Genomic DNA, 19,562 nt, shown 5'->3' with positions numbered 1-19,562 from the left:
CTAATTACCATTACCAGTCCTTCATCCCCTTTGGAAATTGGCCCTTTTATTGCTGTGCATGTCTGACCACAGCTATGACTGATAGAAAATGAGTGGTAATGATTGGATGATCCCACCGGCTTACGGCCAAAGTGTAGTGTTTATCTGAAGATCACAATGACAATTTGAAAGAAGGGTGCTGATTGGATGACTGCAGTGACCTAAGCCGAACGAGCGGTGTTTAGTGGACGATCAGAGCGACTCACTGGAATCCTGGAAGTAGATGTCATTGCCGTTGTAGGCGTTCTTCAGCTTGTTGGTCATGACCCTCAGCGCCATGATCTGCTGGCGAATGAACGTGTCGGGCCGCGTGATGTCCACCTCCACCTCCGGGTTGTTCATTTGATGGGTCAGACCGTCTTTCAAAACCTCGGGAAAATACCTGCAAGAAGAAAACAAAAATAACCATAAGAGAGGGCTGTTCAGAATCCCAGCCCACTTAGCCCAAATCCCAGTCTCAATTTTGTGGTTAAAAGCGAGCACTCTAAGCTTCCTAAAACGCTATCTCCCACAGGCTAAACAGTGCAGCCGAATACTTTTCCCCCTCAAACCTAAAATGTATTTAGCTGATAACTCCGAGGGAGTTTTTTTTCTTCTTCTTTAAATCAGAGTTTTTATACAAAGCCAGACAAACAGTGATTCATTAAAGCCATTAGTAAAACACGTCAAGTGGAACACGGGAGAAACTCAGAAATGTATTCTTGAGCGGCGCTGAAGCTTGGCTGGATGATAAAAAGTGACAGGCCCATTAAAGCCTGTGCCATGTGCTCTCTTCCATACTGCATCTGTCACGGGGAATTCTCCGCGGCCTCGCACGCGGCACCGCCGGACAAAGACAGGCCACTTCACAACACTGTATTTCCATTTCATTAGCTTGATTTTCCCCCGTCGCACTCGCATCGATGTTTTGGGAAGTGTGGACATTAGTCAGCTGTCTCTGGATTAAATGGAGCGGACTGGTGAACCGGTGGCTAATCAGAGTAAATTTGTACACCAGCTCCTAGGGTACACCACTGATCTTAGCACGCCCCTGTATTGAAGACGCCGATCTTAACCTTCGGTTCAACCGCTCATCTTCGCTTCTTTTTCTCTGACAGTGATCTTAACCGGCAACTGCGTTCAGCAGGCTGATCTAGTCTGCTAATCTACTTCCTCTTTTTGGTGGCGATGGAAATAAGCATGGAGGAGTACAGCTCCTTTGGATATGAAACTGCTTAAAATACAAGCTCAAAAAAGTGGAGCGCTAAGCAGGAGGGCCAAGCTACTGTAGAGGATTGTTATGGCTCCGATCCGATTAAAGCCCGTAGGAGAATAAATACGGCTATTAACGTGTTCCTCTACCTCACATCACAAGGAGGTGGGAAGGACATCAGTGAGGATTGTTGTCTGCACCGTATGAAAAAAATATGGCACAGAGACAAATGTGGCGTGAGATTTCCGTCAGGCTTTCTGGTGCACTAATAAAGGTGGGTGGCCAGATGTCCCTGAGCAATACAGAGCAATACTGAGTCTGGCCCTCCTTCCCCACAGCCTTCAAAGAGTGGGATGCTGCCTTCACTCTCAGTGTTGTCCCTTAACACTGCTGCATGGCCAGAACAGCAGCGTTAGCTGATTTCTCTGTTAACAACACAGCCATCTCCATCAACCCATGTCAGATGCTGTTCACCACACAGGAATAGGAAAAAACTAAGCAATAACAAAAACCCTCTCATAAACAAACAAGCGAAAAAAACAACAACATTGGTTTTGCTCATAGCTGTGGTTTTGCGAAAGCTGAAAGCATAAAGTGTCTTGTGAGTTGATCTAATTGCCATTAATTCAACAGACAGCTTCATCGGCAGAGCTGTGGTCAACGTGTCGGCCTGACTGCAGATATTGCAAAAGCACTGGCCCTGGGCCTCTTTGAAAAGAAGTGAGATCTCACATTAAGAGGAAAAAAACCTGAATAAGCTATTTGCAGCTCAGTGTAAACTGGAAAATGTTTAATTATAATATTACATATTTTAAACGTGTTTCGTTGTGGAAACAATACACTGCATCTTCGGTCATGACCTGCACTTGTTCAGAAAGACAGTACAAAAGACAACAAAACAAACACATCTGCATGAAAGAAAAAACAGATGTAGCTTTGTGTCCACTTGCCGCTGGAGGAATACAGAGAAGCACTGAGGCTCTGTGATATCTTAACTTTGTTCTTAAACACACACGGCTCATAATCACTCGCCTTTTGAAAGCTTGAATAACGGATTCAGAATCTAACCACAGCGGTTTCCCCCTCCTTATGGGATTCAGCACCGTTTACACAAGTTTGACCAAGTTTTTTTTTTTTTTTTTGCTGCTTATGCAGTTAGTCTCACACCAGTTTCATGCTGCCCAGAAAAAGAATAAAAAAAAGGAAAAGAGAAAGAAAAACTTCAAAGAGAAAAACAATAAGCAAGTAAATGTACACTCCAGGGGAAAAAAGGTTTGTTTTCTGTTCCGTTTCAGCCATGTGTTAAGCCCTCCCTAGAGAAAAAGTGAATGAAAATTGACGGCTTTTTCCCCCCTCAAAGGAAGAAAATGAGGCCTTGCTCCCTTTGTCTTTATTTAGTGTGTGTGTGTGTTCTTTTCCTTTTTCCCCCAGCAAAACAAGGCATCCCACCTGACAAATTAATTGCAATCACTGTAACAGTAGACGGTTGACTTTGTCAGTCGCAAGGAGACGATGCTAGGTGATGCGCGCTCTGAAACTGGATCTGGCAGCGGGCCCCGGTGGTAAAAGCAGGCCGCCCGTAGGCAATGCTCCTACCTGCCCTTGCTGTGCCCGTTCCAGCACTGGTCCCCGCCGGACTCCTGGGCCGTCACCTTGTCATCCGCGCAGATGCTAACGGGCAAGGCCGACCAGAACTTCTTGGACTGTTTCAGCTTCTCTTTAATGTCAATTACCTGAAAACAACAGAGGAGGGGGGTCATTTACCATCGTTACTCAGCTACACAGCAGCAGCCCTAATCAAAGGGGACTAACAGAATATTTTCATGGTCACAGGCCAATCCAAATCATGCAACCTTTAGGTCATAAGACCAACAACTAAACCGCACAACCACTTCTGGTTACAATTCAAAATTTAATACTTAACCCTGATGTCCTCCTGATTGGAACCAAAAGCAAGGGATACTTTGGATGCTAAAGTCAGCATGCAGGCTAGGTGCTAGTCCTTCAGCAATTACCATTTCAGTCCAGGCCTTTTTCTGAGGCCAAAGGATTTATCAAATTTCTAGCCCTACTGAACACAAATACGCTCTGGCAAATACAGAGCAGGCAGCCTGGCTAAGCAGAGCAGACTTGCCCAGCTGTGGAGAGGGAAGGCTAGAAGCACACTTCATGCTTTTGATTTTTTAGAATTTTATTTTGACATTTCACGGGGTCGAAGAATACATTGTACTACTCTGTGTAAACATTCAAAGACATCTGGTATATAAACTGACCACCTCCTAGGGTATGCCACTGTCAGTGGTATTACCTCAGTCAGTGTAATAGATCTGAATACACTTTATCATATGCCTTGACAATACGGTTTTCATAAACCCTTTCTTCATTCTTTTCAGGCCACAGAGTTCACTTTTTGTCAAAATCTACCAGCTGGACTCATTCGAGTGCAATAAGACCCGTGGGACTGACTAAAACCCTTCCCTGAGGTGTAGTCCAAGCCTGTTTTGGTTTAGCTTGGCTTCTATATTCAACCATAACTCAAGACCACGGCAATCTCAAAACATGCTGGCCACACCAATACGAAGATGTCCAAAAGTGATTAAGCAAATATCACTCTTATCGATGATGACAGTACAGCATCTCACCAGGGATGAATGGAGCGGGCTGACACATAAACAGCTCATAAGAGGCCGTTGCAATGTTCTCAGTAGAGGAATTCTTGCTGTATTTTTAGGCACTCTTACAAACTCCACAGACACTGCATTTCAATAACACACATGCAGATCACAATGTCAATGATCCATTTATCTGTATTGGTATAAATTCTATATTATAGCTACGGTCATTGCTGAATCTCTCCTTTGTTGTTATCTTTCATCTCACTTTCGTTCCCAACTGCTAGGTGTATATATTATACTCCAAACTGCTGTAAAGTCTGGTGTAGTAGGCTACACTTCCACCCTTACTGCCGAATAGGCACAGCAAGTACATCAGCAAGCTATTTGCATTGCCTATATGCATGCTAATATGATCTGGTATGGTGTAACATAAAGGGTCATTTTTAGGCACAGTGTGTCATGTGTCAGTAAACTCTACATGCTATATGATCAATGTCTGCAGCTAACTTTTAGGGACAGACTATCATTTCCCGCATAGATTTTCTCTTTGTACTTTTGAATGTTCTTGTTAGGTTATTCACATGATACATATGTAAGGATTTTTGCCAAATAACTTTGTTGCTCCAAATAAGAGCGCCAGTCAAACAAATAAAAAGTGAAATAATAGAATTTCATGAAGGTGATATTTGATATCAATGATGCGCAGGACGAACTAGGCAGACAGATTCGGTGATAGCTATCAGAGCAGTGTCAGGGAGTTTCCTGTGGTTCATATCCTGCTCTGATTAGATCACACTGAAGATAACGGGAGCTCTACTCCTTCCGCTCCAAATACAGAAACTGACAATATTTACACTCCAGATATGGCAGGCTGCATGTGAACCCACGTTTCTTACCACTCACTGAGTTTACACAAATTCAGCAGGATGAGAATGTTCTCATTTGTTCTTACTGAGAGCACAGTGCGTTTATAACATGAGCTAGCCGATTAATTTCATATGTAGCCTACTTATCTGAACCAGAAATTTGTATCCTGTGCAAATCTAATAAAATAATACTTTTAACCCTGGACTGGCACATCAGTTTATGAATGAATAAAACATTAACATATTAAACAAAAACAAATTAATGTGGCTGCTCCCAAAGTGAACGGGTCTACAATGGGAGGTGGTGTGGCATGGATTAGTTTAAATTACGCATATTTGCAAAATGTCGTAAATCACAGTGGTGGTCCGTGCTTGGAATCAAACTGGCCTCCGGACTAGAAGAGTAAACAAGCGTCAGAATCACGTTTGTGCTGTGTAATTAGCAGTCGAGCCTTTTGATCCGGCATTCTGACTGGGCTCTGCTCCAGGTTGCTGGCGGAGAGCGTGTACGCTCGCAGTGGCGGCCGGTAAATGCGCATAAAGGCGCAGATGAAAGGGTCAGCGGTGACAGTACTGAACAGCTGGGAGTCCTGTCACCGCTTTTGATGTTGTAAACCCCGTCACACGGCCACCCAAGCTGTTAACGAGTTTGATGTTGTCTAGCTAACCATGGGTTTTCAACTCACATGCTCCAAAAATCAGCGACCTTGTCAACCCCTCCAGCCGAGCGCAGGTCTGGAGCCTGCCCGGCTGTGCAGATATGAGGGAACGGTTCCTGCAGCCTACGGCACAAACGATGCTTGGAGGCGGTGGCCTGTCACACTATTACCAAAACCCAGCTGCTTAATCAGGGCTGAATTTATACAAAAAAAGAAAAAGAAGAAAAAAAAAAAAACCCGGGCAAAGCAAGGCAGACAAAATGAACATCTTCGCTCTCCGGGAAGCGGGACATTCTAAGACCGTGACGGATGAATCCTTTGACAAATCTTCCGTACCGAAATGCCTCCCCGCGTCATTACTGCCCGAATCCCACCCGCACTCGTCTTCAGACTGCGGGGACTGTGTTTTCTCATCTCTCCAAGATCATACATACTTTGGAAGGCAGCCCGAATCCTTTGAGAGGAAACGGATTTTGGAGACTGATGTGAGCGAGACTTGGCTTGAAGACGAGCAGGACAGCCCAGGGATTCTATCTAAAGGAGGGTACACAGATTTTTTTTATAGCTGCAAGATCCATTTCCTTTTTACTTACTGCAGTTGCTTGCTGTAGTGAATATACATGTATTCTATGTTTATCAGTTTATTATGGCATAATCTAGTCTTTTATTAAATTTCTCAATTTCACGTTAACGAGACATGTAGGCTACAAAGTCATTTTGAAACCATGCATATACCCCAAATATTTATTTTTGTAAAGCTATTAAGATGCATACTGTAGGCGGGGAGATTAAAAAAAACATCCATGTCTCGCCAATTAGCCGAGAGCATCAGAATATGGATTCGGTGGTGTACAAACCTCCATGGAACATGCAAACAGCTTCAGATTCATAGATTTTATTACACCAAAATAATCGGTCAAAGGAGTGGAAAAAAGTGGAATGTATCTATAAAACATTCATAAATTTGCAGTAAGCCTTCTTGCAAAACAAATACCTTACTGTTCACACAAGCTGAAACGAGCACGTTCTCTATAGCCACTAGATGATGCTATACCTCTGTGATTGTGTGCTAGTGTAAGAAAGGCGTTTATAAGCAACACCAGATTTCCGCGATGCATCACCGCGCGCCCATGTTGAAGGAGAGCATACAAAGATACGTAACGGTCTAACATGATTCAATAGTGGGGTCGAGGTCATGCTGCATAAGCTCTTCTTGATTACCGTGCAGCAGAACAATGTGTTGACTTGGACTTTGAATAACTAAGCATTCAGCAAAGTTTAGGCTGGCTCTCTATACAAGTGGGAAGAGGTACCCCCCCCCCCCCCCCCCCACACACACAGACAAAGTCTACATGACAAACAATAAAATGTTTATGTGTAACAGCAATTCAGAACTTTAGTTTGTTTACTAGAAAATGATGAAGGATAGATTTCAACAATAGTAAAGGCCCCTCCCAAAATAATTTCTCATTGCTATAGTCTTCATGAAATGGACCAGGGGGAGCACTTTTTTAGAATGAGAGACAGATCATTAAATGATAAAGATTGAGGGAGCAATTAATAGAGTGGGAAGGGGAGACAGGATAAAAAAGGAAAAATCTTTTCATGCTTCATTAACTTAAAAATCCCATTTGATTTTACTTGGCACAGAGGACTATTCAATCTCTAAAGGTAGTGTGGGGTAAAGCAAATATGGTAATTAAATGAAGGTACACAGAAAAGAGGTAGCACAATTTACTGTAACAGTAAAAGGACATAATTCTTCATTTAAAAATACCATGCTACAAGGCACGGCTGTAACCTAGTCGATCTCTGTTAAGTATTTACACAAATGAGCGAGCAGTGTTTCTGGAATATTCTGCAGCTCCCAGCATTACACTGCACAGTACTAAGGGAAGGTGGGGTTTGCTCTGTGCAGATGACTCAGTCCTGCTTTTATCCACAAAACAAGTGTTGCAGCAGAACTTCAATCTACAGTAGCAATGCTGTCACACTATATAAACTCTTAAGTGAGAATACCCTGAGGTTTGCTCACTGTTGTTAAAATAAATATGTGAGGTTTTTTTATGATTTCTAACATAGCAGTAAATGCATATGCACATAAAATGAAGATAAGTACATGCACAGCAAAGATACTACTTTCCTACTTTTCAAACTGCATGCTCTAATCAGAATCTGATCCAAACTATTTCACAATGCCGTCCAGCCCTCAGTACTTTATAGAAGTGAGGTATGGGGTCAGCTCAGTGGGCAAAACTACACTACATGCTCACAACCGAAACCCTACAAGCTGCACCTTGCAGAAACCAAATACGTCTGAGATGTGTATCAATGCATTGTGACCTCAAGGCTCTGCTGAAATCAATAACAACATTTAATATTAAGTGGCACATTTACATTAGTTCGAAAAGCACTATGCAGCAGGTGGCCGACAACAGCAGTTTACCTGTGGCCCTGATTGTGAGGATCAGATTTATACTTGGGAGTGCTGGCTTCTTTCTGCTGTCTGTGTCACTCAGTCTGATTTTCTGACTGAGTAATAACCAATTCAGAGAGGAAGACGTGGGGATAATGACCCGTAATGTCTCTTCTGGAGAGAAACAGTGCCCACTCATGACACACTAACACCAGAGACCCAGAGCCTGACTAGAAGATTGCCTCCATTAAAAATTAAATAACCTCAAACAAACAAGTTGAGGAGTGATGTGATTATTATTGAAGTGAGATGACTTCATTGTCTTTTACCAACATCTTAGATCTCAGAATTTAGCAGGAAAAGTCCCATAATTTGTAGCTCTGTTCTGTTCAGGAGCTGCCAACTTTGCCACCCTATTTAAAATGAGTTAATGCAGTTCACTGCCAAGGGAGAAAGCTACAGTATGCTGCCTCCCACAGTCAAAGGACTCAAAGCCCAAAAGACTGAATTCTGAAAACACAAAAACTAAATTAAATCACAAGATAATACGAGACAGCTCAGAACAAAAAGATTCAAGCCTTTTGCCACGATGGGGTATATTTATCCTTGAAGTTCAGGACCATATATTAAACAGGCTGCTTTTAAAAAAAATAATAAAAAAAGACAAAATAAACACACTTTGATTTACATGGATTTTTGTTAATGGGTCATAGAGCTCAAAACAGATTATAAACCTTAGCATGCCTTTAATGGCCATTTGGCAAGTGGTTCAGTGTTTCATTTAAATACTGGATATACAAAGAGTGACAGTGGTGCAAGTAACCAGGTGAAGGTAGTTGAGGTGATTGAAACTACATGTATGTTATTTTGTGTAGCCTTTGCTGAAATTACCAGGGGATTTGACATGCACCCACCCACCCATGCTTCTTATTTCTCATTCTGAAACTGAAGTATCAGTCATCTTTCTTTGGAAATCTCGGCACACAGGCTCTAATTCCCCTCTCCAATCGACAGCACAATTACACTTTAAACATAAATCTCCTTCTCATGCTCATCTGGCACCAGTTTCAGCTGTAAGGGCAAGATGACCAGGGACCGTGTGAGCAAAAGGTTAGGCGATGATGTCATCCACTGGCTCGACTTGCTGGAAACCCACCAAAAAAGGTTCGGTTTCTATCTGCTTGTCAAATCACGGTGCTTGGTTACTGATGCTAACAAGGCCTTTTAAAAGCCTACAGCAGATGCTGCCCTGGAGGGACATTATTAGTCAACAACTAAGTGAGAAAGCTAGTTTTCTGAATTCTGAATACTCTAATTTATTTCATGTTTGTTGACATTAATTATATTAATTGATAATGAGCAGACTTACTTTCAGTTGGTGCAACCAGTGTAAAAACATCCAATAAAAATGTCTAATTCAGCACTTGCGACCAACTTTTCTAAGACCAGCTGGTGCTACTGACCCCTGGTACTTCATGACAGCAGGGGCAGGTCCAAAACACATCCAGCATGGCAGATGTCAAGAATGTCTGAAGGGAGAGTGACAGCTTGCTGCTTCAAACAGTTCAGGCTAGGGCAGGCTCCAGACTGCAAGGCTACGTCCCAGTCTCTGTGTATTCAGCTGAAATGAGCACCGCTGCTTCACAGTTTCCAATACTGCACACTGTAACTGCTCAGCCCTGTAGCCTCATCACGCTGTCTTTGAAGACAAACTGCCTCTACTCCTCACAGATAAGATAAGCAATCCTGCTCAGGGCGAAAATTACGGTTTTTAATGCCTATTGCATCAATGGTGGAAAGGGAGGGGACAAACATAGCAGAAAACAAGGTAACTAATCCATTAATCCAAATCATGTTCCGGTCAAACTAGAATATATAGAATGTTACATTTATAAAGGGTAGGATTAAAGATAAGGGTGGAACTAACGGCAGCATGACAGGTTTCCTTGCCCCCTTGGTGACAGAAAAGTGGCTGCACCCATGGGATTACAGGAAGCCCATCTAATTGGTGTAAACAACTGCAGTGTGAACTTTGCCTGATGTAAACATCATTAAAATGGAAGCTGGTATGTACTTACGTTTGAAGAATAATGAAAATGCCACTCAGTGAAAGCTGTGACCTATCAACCCCTGTGCCTGCCGTTTGTGGAGTCAAACACATTTCACTCAGACTTTTGCTGAATAATGAACATTGTCTACCTGTGTGTAAAATACAGTGAGTCTTTTATGCACACATACTTTTGAAAATCCACTGACTTTCATTCTGTGAAAAAGGTGGTCAAGGAGTTGGGGCCAACTGTCTTTCATGGCAGCTGACAAAAGTGAATGCGATGCTGTGAATATTTTAAACCCTGAAAGAACTTTGAAAGACACAAGCGGAGCCTCAAAGCACACAGTCTGCTCAGAGGTCTTCTCAGTGTCAGACCAGCCGGAAATCAATAAGCAAGACTGCGTAAACCAGCAAGAAACCGTATACATAATTACATATAGAATTCCTTTCACTGCGCCTTTTCCTTGCCAGCCTACCCATGTTCCCACACTAAGGGCTGCGTGGTAGTGAGTCTTGCTCACCAAACTCTGGTTCCATGTTCATAAAGCGCATCAGAGTAGAAGTGTCAAACCAGGATCACTTCTGCCGTTTGCTTTATAATGGCGAAAGGATATGAACCGGGTAATCTGATCCAAGATAAGCACTCCTACTCGGATGCTTTATGAATATAGCCGTGGGATCCATTTAGCTTTGATTTACTGTAAAAGAAACATTCCTGTTGGGCCGGGGGGTGCTAAGGGCCGGGTCTCTTGTCATCGTCTTTTAAAGCAGCGTCCTTATAGACGGCTGAAGACAGACTCATTTCTGCGACTGCTGAGAAGTGTACATTGCTTCCTAATCCATAGCAGTTTGGGCCATTCCATGTCTTAGTTAAGCCTGGTAAGCCACCTGTTGGCTACCACCTGTTAAACACATAAACCAACCAGAGATGTGCTTAAATTTGTTTTGAAACTGTTATTGAAAATTCTTAGAAAATATTAATGTGACCTCAGTGTACAATATACAATACATTTCCATTGGAAAAATGGGTATAATTAGTCTCTAAGCATTACTTGGAAACCTGGATTGATGCAAATCATTTAACCTCAATGATTTTAAAATAATGTCTTTCAGGGTATCATTTTTAGTTGAGCCGGCCAATAAAACGCATCTCTTGTATAAATTTAATTAAATTTGGTTGTCATCCCAAAAGAAGCAACCACACAGCAGGTGAGAAAGCAGTCCCACAGAAAACTACAGATAAGCTGATCAAAAAGGTACTATTTTATAAACACTCAAATGTTACAAAGGCAGAGAAATTATACCCCTCTTTCTCTCTTTTTCTTTTTCTACAGTGGATGTGTAGCTCAGTTTCTGCTGTTTTTCAGATTCTTATTTTAACAGTTTCTTCGAAGAGCGCTCTGCTTCTCTGCTGGAATAGACTTCACAAGGTCACGGAATCATCATTACTCATCAGAACGGCCTCGCAAGATTTGCTACAAAACTCACAGGATTTGTGCTAACATACACAATCTCTCCTCTGCTTCTCACTGCCTCCCAGGCACAACAAGCCACTTTCACAGCTGAAACAACCAAATTTATTCTCATCATCCTGGTGTGACAAACAAGCTTTTGTTTATTCTTTCGTTTTACCGTTCCTGCTATATATCCTTATCTACATTCCTTGAGATAACAGCTACTCCAGTTCTGAAGCAAAACCACTGCATCTTCACATACGCTGCTGATGAAATTATTGCTAACCTGCACTGAAAATGCCACCTCTAATTTCATCCACATAAACACTCCTTTGTGAGATGGAATAGTGAGAACTGCCATAAAACGTGCCTAAAAAATCAATGTGCAGAATAGGAAATCTGGTGATTTCAAGACTGAAGCCTGTGTCTGACTAGGTTCATGACTCATTCTTCATTCACTGTAGCTCCTGAGGTTGGCGTACAATATCAACATGTATCAACATATATATATATGTATATACATACATACATACAGCTGCTAAAAGGTATCTATTATTAATGTTTAAAACTTCACACATGCTGAAGAAGTGTTATGCCCGGTGCAATTGAGTTTATTGGTCCCAAGAGAAAAAAGCCTCCTTTTCTACCTGAATTCTGCGTATCAAGGTGAAAAGTCACACAAACCATCACACACGGTAAAGAGAAGAGACTGCTATCGAGTTAATAGAGATCACCACATCATTGATGGAAACAATGACAACACTAATGGAGTCCAACACGGAGATAATAGAGACTCTGATAACATCTGAGATAATGAGGGTTGTGGAGAACATAATGCCTTTAACAGAGAGTGCCACACAGTGCTAACACAGACAGAATAACCACCACTGAGAGTCAACTGCATGATGAAAAATTATGGAATGTAGAAAATATTTGTATCATTATTAATTATTAAACACCTGCTGAACAACAACCAGATCAGCACAAAAGACACCAAGAAAAATGGGCGATGGGGAATGGCCTCTTGGACGAAAGACAAAACTGCTCGTTTTCCACACACCCGCCCTCGGCAGACGCCTGCCATAAGGGGTATTGGACATATAAACCAACACCATTTTATCTCATTCATCTCGGATAATGACAGGAGGGCAGAAACCGAAAACCCCAAGACCCATCCATAAAGCATACAGTCACCTTCACCTTCTGCCATTTTGATTAATGTCTACAGATTTGAGCTCAACCAACTGTTTAAATTTCAAAACATAAGCGCAGAAGGGATTTTCACACCCGGGCGATTTGTCCCATGTCTCCTTCATGTCTGGGTCAGGCAACAGTAAGGCATGCTTCATTCTAACCTGACAGAAGTCAGTCTACTGGCCAAATTGTTGGCATGTTAGACTCACACACCGCATGTCAGCCAAACTCAATGAAATCCACAAACACACAACAACAAAAAAACCCCAAAACAAAACCATTTCTTTGAGGAGACTCTGTTCTTAATTTTTTTTTGATATGATGCTAAAATTACCCACTGTTTCTCGGCAGTGAACAATCACTTTCTGTAGGTACCCCCACCCACTTAGTGGTGAACCAGACAAACCAGAAACCTTACTAGGCATATGGTCACAGTTTACACACAGAGTTTCATAAATAAATATGAAAACTGTATTTTAATAAACACAACTCTAGGATAAACCCTGCCTAGTATGAAGGGGCTTAGGTTTTTCAGTTTAACTCATTGAGGCTCATTCCCAACCTCACCTAACTGAAGAAGCAGCTTCACTAGTGTCTCCCACACACAAAACACATTCACCATGTGACAGACAGCTGAATGGAGCACTAGCCATGACTTCCAGTGGGCCCTCTCTCTCAGACAGGATCAGCCAGCACAGAGCAGGAGAACAAGGCTGATCCTGATGTGCATGGCTTTATTTAGGTTCAACCCCCATGTAAATGCACAACAGCAGTCTTCACGGTGGAACATCAGTGGTGTCCTGAGTCGTGTCACGGGGCAGACATCCAAAGCACTGATTTTATTACCAATAACCAAGAGCTTGCCTCTCCTCCGCCTCTCCCAAAACAGGAAACGCGAGCATGTTTACAGAGCGCCTCAGACGGCTCATCTGTTTCATAGGGAGCACACGCCAGGGCTTTTCTTAGAACTTTATAGCTGCGCCAGACTGCACACTGGACAACCTGTCTCTGTCAGCTCTACACAGTAAAACGTACCATGTTAAATCATATCTATAATTCCTGTTAGTTTATTTAACACGGATAATTTTTCTCTGTGCAACCACAGCATTGTTGACACAGAAAAAAAAAACGAAGCCCTCAAAGGTGTGGGGAAGGTGCATCTGTACCCTATTTTGGGCTCCAAGATCCACATAGGGAAACACATTTAAAAACTTGGGGAAAATTTATATTTTTTAAAAACTATGGGGTTGGTTTCCAGATATTAAGAAAGGCATATAACTGAGATTCCTCTGTGGTAGAAAGGGGAAGGGGACCTTGTAACCCCATTCATCATGAAAACCATCCACTCTGTCATTAGATCAATTCTACTCTGATGAACTCAAAAACAACCACCATGTTTTCTCAAAACCTTAATGGACTGGTGGAGGATTTTATTTTACAGGCATGAATGTGTTTTCATGCCTGTAAAATTCACAGAGAGCTAGGGATCTTTAAAACACTGGTGGTAATTCCCCCAGACGTTCTGTCACATGGCATGCTGTTCACACTTTATTAGCAGAAGGCTTCTCACATCTCACATCTCGGCCATAAAGGCATAAGCACTCACACAGGAGTACAGCCTGGCCTCTTTGCTACAAATATAGTACCGCCCATTTACTGCAAGTACAGCCCCACCTACTAGTACCGCCGTACCGCTTTACCAAAAGGTCCGAACTGCCCATTTACCGCCAGCACAGCCCTGCCCATTTACTGCAAGTGCAGCGGGTGTACATGGCGGTTTGCAGACAGCTGGTCTTTGAGACAGCTGGATGAGTATGTCGGCTGTTATTGTATTGCCAGTGGTAATGCCACCCTCCCATTTCCTGCTGTCGGTGGAACAAAAACAAACCTCCAGTATTATCCCTGCCTTGACCCAACCATCTCCACGACTCCTGACCCAGCAACAATCTCAAGCTAAGCCCCTGTTTCCTGCTTTCCCATTTTTTACATAGTTCCTTTCTAAGACAGGCAGAACAAACACACACACGCACACGCACACACGCACACGCACACGCACACGCACACAAGCACACACACAGGGCCTGCCATTAAATTCAGATTTGAATTTCCACAGAAATGATACTTAGTCACACACACACGTTTCAGACCTGAGCCAAATACAAAAAGTAGATTTCAAAATAAACAATCATACTGTTTAGTTTACATAACCAAAAACAATTATACATATCCTGTGATTTCACTCAAAAGTACTTTGTAAGCTCCAGCTAGCGTCAAAGGTGGCGTGGTTACGGCTCCATTTGCAGGTGGAGAGGGAGAGGTTTAGCCGACCTGCAACCGCAGCTGTGGGCAGTTAGATAATTATTGCAAACACTTTATCTGCTCTGCCTGCAGCGATATCGAGGGCTGGAATGAGAGACGCATGTGGGAGCTGCTCTAAAGCTCTGGTCCCTGCTACAGTCGTCCCTCTGGTGTGACAAAATAAAACCTGCGCATGTCAACCAACAACCATGGAGTGGTTTGTGGGAACATAGACCACCTGAACCTGCTACAAATCACTCACCAGGTGATTATGAAATACCAGTAGAAAATACTGCATTTAAATCACCCTGTTTCAGTTCAAATCTGCTCGTGTTGCAGGGGAAATTAAGCCATATGTAGGCCATGAGAAACTACTAGAAGTGTCCACACAATTCAGCTTAAACTTCCAAAGACATTAAATCAATATATAAAATCTGCAGCACAAGGAAACCCATGGAATCCAGCCTGGGAGGTCACACCACCACTGTATTTTAAACATTTTATCTGTCCTTTTATTTATCCGAGCGAGTCCTACTGAGAGAGAAGAATCTTTTCCCAGGGAGCTTTACACCCCACAGAAGGAGTTCAGCACTCCTTCACACCTCTTTCTCTCCCGCGCGCGACTGTCTCTGCTTTCATTAGTGCACTGCGAACACGCTCGGTGTCCTTTCTGTCCCCGGCGGTCTCCCGGCGACAGGCGGAGCTGACGGGAGCCAGTCTTGCGGCCCGCCCGCACGGTGAAGTGAGCCGCCGCGCTCGTTTCAATGAGCCGGGGGAGGGGGGGGGAGGGGGGATCTGGCGCCGCCTGGGACCTCATCACGCGCCGGTCATAACCGCCTCCCCCCTCGCCTGCTCGTCTTTATCGCCCGGCGTTCCGCTCACAGCCGGCAAGCTGTGCCAAGCGTGTCACCGGAGAGCCGTAAAGACGCCGCAAAGTGTGATCTAATCCGGCCCGCGCCCGCTTTGCATTTTATTAGCAGACGGAGCCCGCCGCACACAGCTTGCCAGGAAATAATTAGCGACGGACAGAACCAGGAGAATAAACCCCCCCCCCCCCCCCCCACCCACCCCCTCAACCCCCCCACCCCCCTGCGGAACGCGGAATGAGACGCACAGCCTGCTGCTGCGCAAATGCACGACTGATACCTTTGACATGTCGATGACAGGGAGCGTTTAACCCATTTGCTGTTTCTACGGAAACATCTCAGAAGTGCTGACCGGTTTCTCTCACCCTGGTGCAGGTGACCCAAAGGTGGAAACTGTAATAACACAGCTGTGTAATGGGCTGCGTAATTGTGTGACAAAAGTACGGCTGAGTAACGCATCCTATCAACAGGAAGCCCTGGTCATTATCGTCCCGCATCCACAAACTTATTTCAACCATTGCACATGGGTGGAGGAAATGCCCTGCTTTTCCAGGAAAATTCAATTATCAGCTGATTCAGGTTCACGTGAATCACAGAATTGTTATTATTGCAAGTGATTACAGTGTATGTATAAAATAACATAGGGTACAATTGGCTTTTTGTGGAAAAAAAATATTGTGATGTTCCCATTTTCAAAATGACTGAAGTAAAGATAGCAATCCACCAAGCATGAAAAAACAGTAATTACTATAACCATCTGTCCCCTTCCAGGCAACCGAGGTTGTTCTCTTGAGAAAAAAAAATATATATCTGTAATTGAAGTTACAATATTTACTTAACAAATCTAATTTACGCAGCAATTCCTATAAATCTTCCAGGGACAAGTAAATAAGCACTCATTTCCTCCAGGGAAAGAGTGTTTCTGAAATTACAGAATCAAAAAAACAAAGAGACAGTGGCATAGTTCAATACAAAACAATGAGAGCTTTACTGATTCACAAACCGCACACATCCAACAGCACACATTCAATCCCACACATTCGCTGTTTCAGTGTATTATTGAGGCATATTTATTATGGTTTTTTCTTGCCACAGTTTTTTTAATGATTAAAATGGCATCAGCCCTGACCCCTAAAAACTAACTCAGTATCTAACAAACAAGTCTGTTTATAAGCACAGGCCTCTGTCTCTGTGGTTCTTTCCCCTGGTGACAATGCAGTGAGGAGATACAGTTCATCACTGAGGGGCTTCATTCATCAAGCAGTGGGATCCGGCTGTGGTGAAAGGACAGAATATTGATGAAATAGTTTCAGCTTGGTGGCAGTGATTCACCTGAGGCTAAAGAGCCAAAGGTTGCTAACAGGTCTTTTTTTGGGGGAGAGGGTGGGGGGAGGGGGTTGTTGTGCAAAGGGTGATTAAAGAGAGGCTCCGTGCCATTCAGAGTAATCGACCAATCATGTCTCAGCCCCTGTCACTGTTGGTCGCCTGGGAAACCACTGGGCAGAGAAATCTGACGGGGGGCAGCTGATTAATGTATTGACAGAAGTGAAGAGTTAGAGTACCGGGCTTTTTTGGAGGACTCCTCCTTGCTGCACAGAACATGTGGAAAAAGGCCATCATGTCAAAAATGTTTGTTATATAAAACTATGAATTCATTTTGTCCTTTTCAAAAATAATCATGCTAACAGAGCTATTTAAAGTCTAATAATAAAAAAAAAAGTTTTTTTGGGCTCCCTTCTTTTTTACCATTTAAAAAAAGTATGCAATGAGCCACTGCAATAAAAACATACATTGAAGCCTAATTAAAGCAGTTTACAGAGATCAAACTTGCTTAAAATGTTTAGCAACTCTCTTACAAATTTGAATCTCAATTTGTGTCAAAGAAAAAGTGAACTTTAAAAACTTAAAATAACAGAAAACGCATTCACAGACTGCGATATGATCTAGGTCGAGAGCGCGTTTTTGGTACACCCTCCTCATAAGCTGTCAGCCATCATTCATGGCAGGCCTCTGTTCTCCGGTATTTTCAGCGTGCTGGATATCTTAGAATTAATAATGCAGCAGAGAAAAGCTGTGATTTTGATGATGGCGAGGCCCAGGTTTGTGAGCAAGGCTCCATATAGCCTTCAAATAAACTGAGCTGACCCTATTCATGGGTAGGAAATATCTTCACGTACAGTGTCGATATAGATTTTAATATACACAATCCAGACATAATAAAATGTAATGAACACACGCACACGTACAAGTATAGACACCTCATTTCAACCAGAAGAGTTATCAGAACTGGGACAGACACGTAATAACTGCGTAACCTGGGGCCTATGTAAATGAAAATGAAGGCCACTGACCCTCCTCCATTTCATCAAAGCTGTTGAAAAAAGGTTCATCTGCAATTTAGACAGCTCGCTGCACAATGAAGTCAGCCCGAAGAGAGAGAGAAATGACAAGCCTCCCCCATCCCCGGTCTCGCATTAGCTTTTGCCTTTTCAGTGAAAGCTGTGAGAGGCTACATTCATACTGCAGTGATCACCCTACATGGGCAGTGCACTGAAACCATTTCCACTTGGGATCCCTGTGCTTTTTTAGGGAGGCTTGCATACCTTACTTGTTGTAATGGGTTTACACACGTGTATATTTCTCAGAATGATTCAGGATACCAAGTACTTTGGTTAACATTGTCAAGAACGGTTAACTGCTTGGTTGAGGGTTGATGGTTCCTCACCGTGGTTACTAGGGCTGTCAGTTGCCACAGAAATGTTTTCAATATTTTTTCCTTGGAAATATAACCATTTGAATACATTCAGTAGTATTTGTAAATAATACTACATTTGAATACATTCAATAGTATTTGTCAGTAATAGCACTTCTTTATATAATTAAATGGAAAGAGCATCAACCAGTAAGCCCATGTTCACCAAGATGCTTATGCACAACGGTCTCTTGGCACTCGGCGAAAGCGCAAATGGATGAGGGGAGGAAAACACAGGTGTCTCCGACCGTGCGATCACTGCAAAGTCTGCCGGATGCAGCGTTCGCAAGCGAGCTCTCAGACGCCGATTTCTCCTGTGATATCTACGCTCTGAGTAAATCCCACAGACTACTGCTGAATCTTCCCATGGGCTGCGAAGAACGGCTTCAGCACATCACCTCTCAGATACGGAGGAGGGAAGCTCTTCACTGACTGATGGTGCAGAGTTCCAGGCCACGCTGCCGCAGCTTTAGTGTCGGCTGTCCCGTTCGTAAACAGATAGGTACTGGAGCGGAAGACATTTCTTGAGGCAACGAGATAACGCGAGAGGGGTGAGGGACATGTTCAGAAGGCTAAAGAAGTTTGAAAGGGCTAAAGTAAAACACGACACTGTTTGTTTACATGTCGGAATGCAATTTTTTTAATTCAAATGAAACTTCATTTTTTGGCATTCAGTCTATGTATATTTTTTATTGGGAAATTACTCCCAACAGCCCAAGGAGCCACAAGCATCAAATCACTTCTTAACACTGTTTGGCCTGCAAATGTTAAGTATTTCATGCTTGAAATATGTAACGCGCTATATGTTCATTTTCCTGACTTGATCCTCTTTTAATGTGCAAAACATTTGGGTAAGGCAACAAAAATATACAATTCAATTCAATTCAACATCATAGTAACACTTGGGATGTTGGAATATTCCGGATCCACTGCAAAGCTGTTGTCTTCTCGAAAAATATACGGCTCCATGGCAGTTATGCAGCGTTGCAACTGATGGCTCAGGGAGCCAACAATTTATCTGGCAGAGCCACAATTAATTAATAGACACTGAGTGCACTACATTAAAGCTAATTTAAAAAGAGATTCTTCACAATGCAATGGGGTTTGACTCTTTGTCAGTGACCTTGATGCCCAAGAAGAAAGGCCAGGTCTACAAGATTA

At 42.9% G+C, this 19,562-nt stretch overlaps 1 protein-coding gene across 2 annotated transcripts in view; it reads right to left on the bottom strand.

Annotated features, from left to right (window-relative positions):
- The window catches only part of LOC118213585 (glypican-6-like), a 230,296-nt gene that overhangs the window by 4,779 nt on the left and 205,955 nt on the right, over positions 1–19,562 (bottom strand). For both annotated transcript variants that reach the window (XM_035392552.1, XM_035392553.1), the window contains 2 exons: positions 2,828–2,964; positions 246–421 (listed from right to left, as the gene is read on the bottom strand). In XM_035392552.1, coding sequence (XP_035248443.1) covers positions 246–421; positions 2,828–2,964 — 313 coding nt within the window. The remainder of the gene's footprint in view (positions 1–245; positions 422–2,827; positions 2,965–19,562) is intronic.

This window comes from Anguilla anguilla, chromosome 15 (genome assembly GCF_013347855.1).
Source record: "Anguilla anguilla isolate fAngAng1 chromosome 15, fAngAng1.pri, whole genome shotgun sequence".
NCBI classification, from domain to species: Eukaryota; Metazoa; Chordata; class Actinopteri; order Anguilliformes; family Anguillidae; genus Anguilla; species Anguilla anguilla.
Note: the sequence above shows the minus strand (reverse complement) of the source record. Positions and strands in the feature narration are given on the sequence as shown.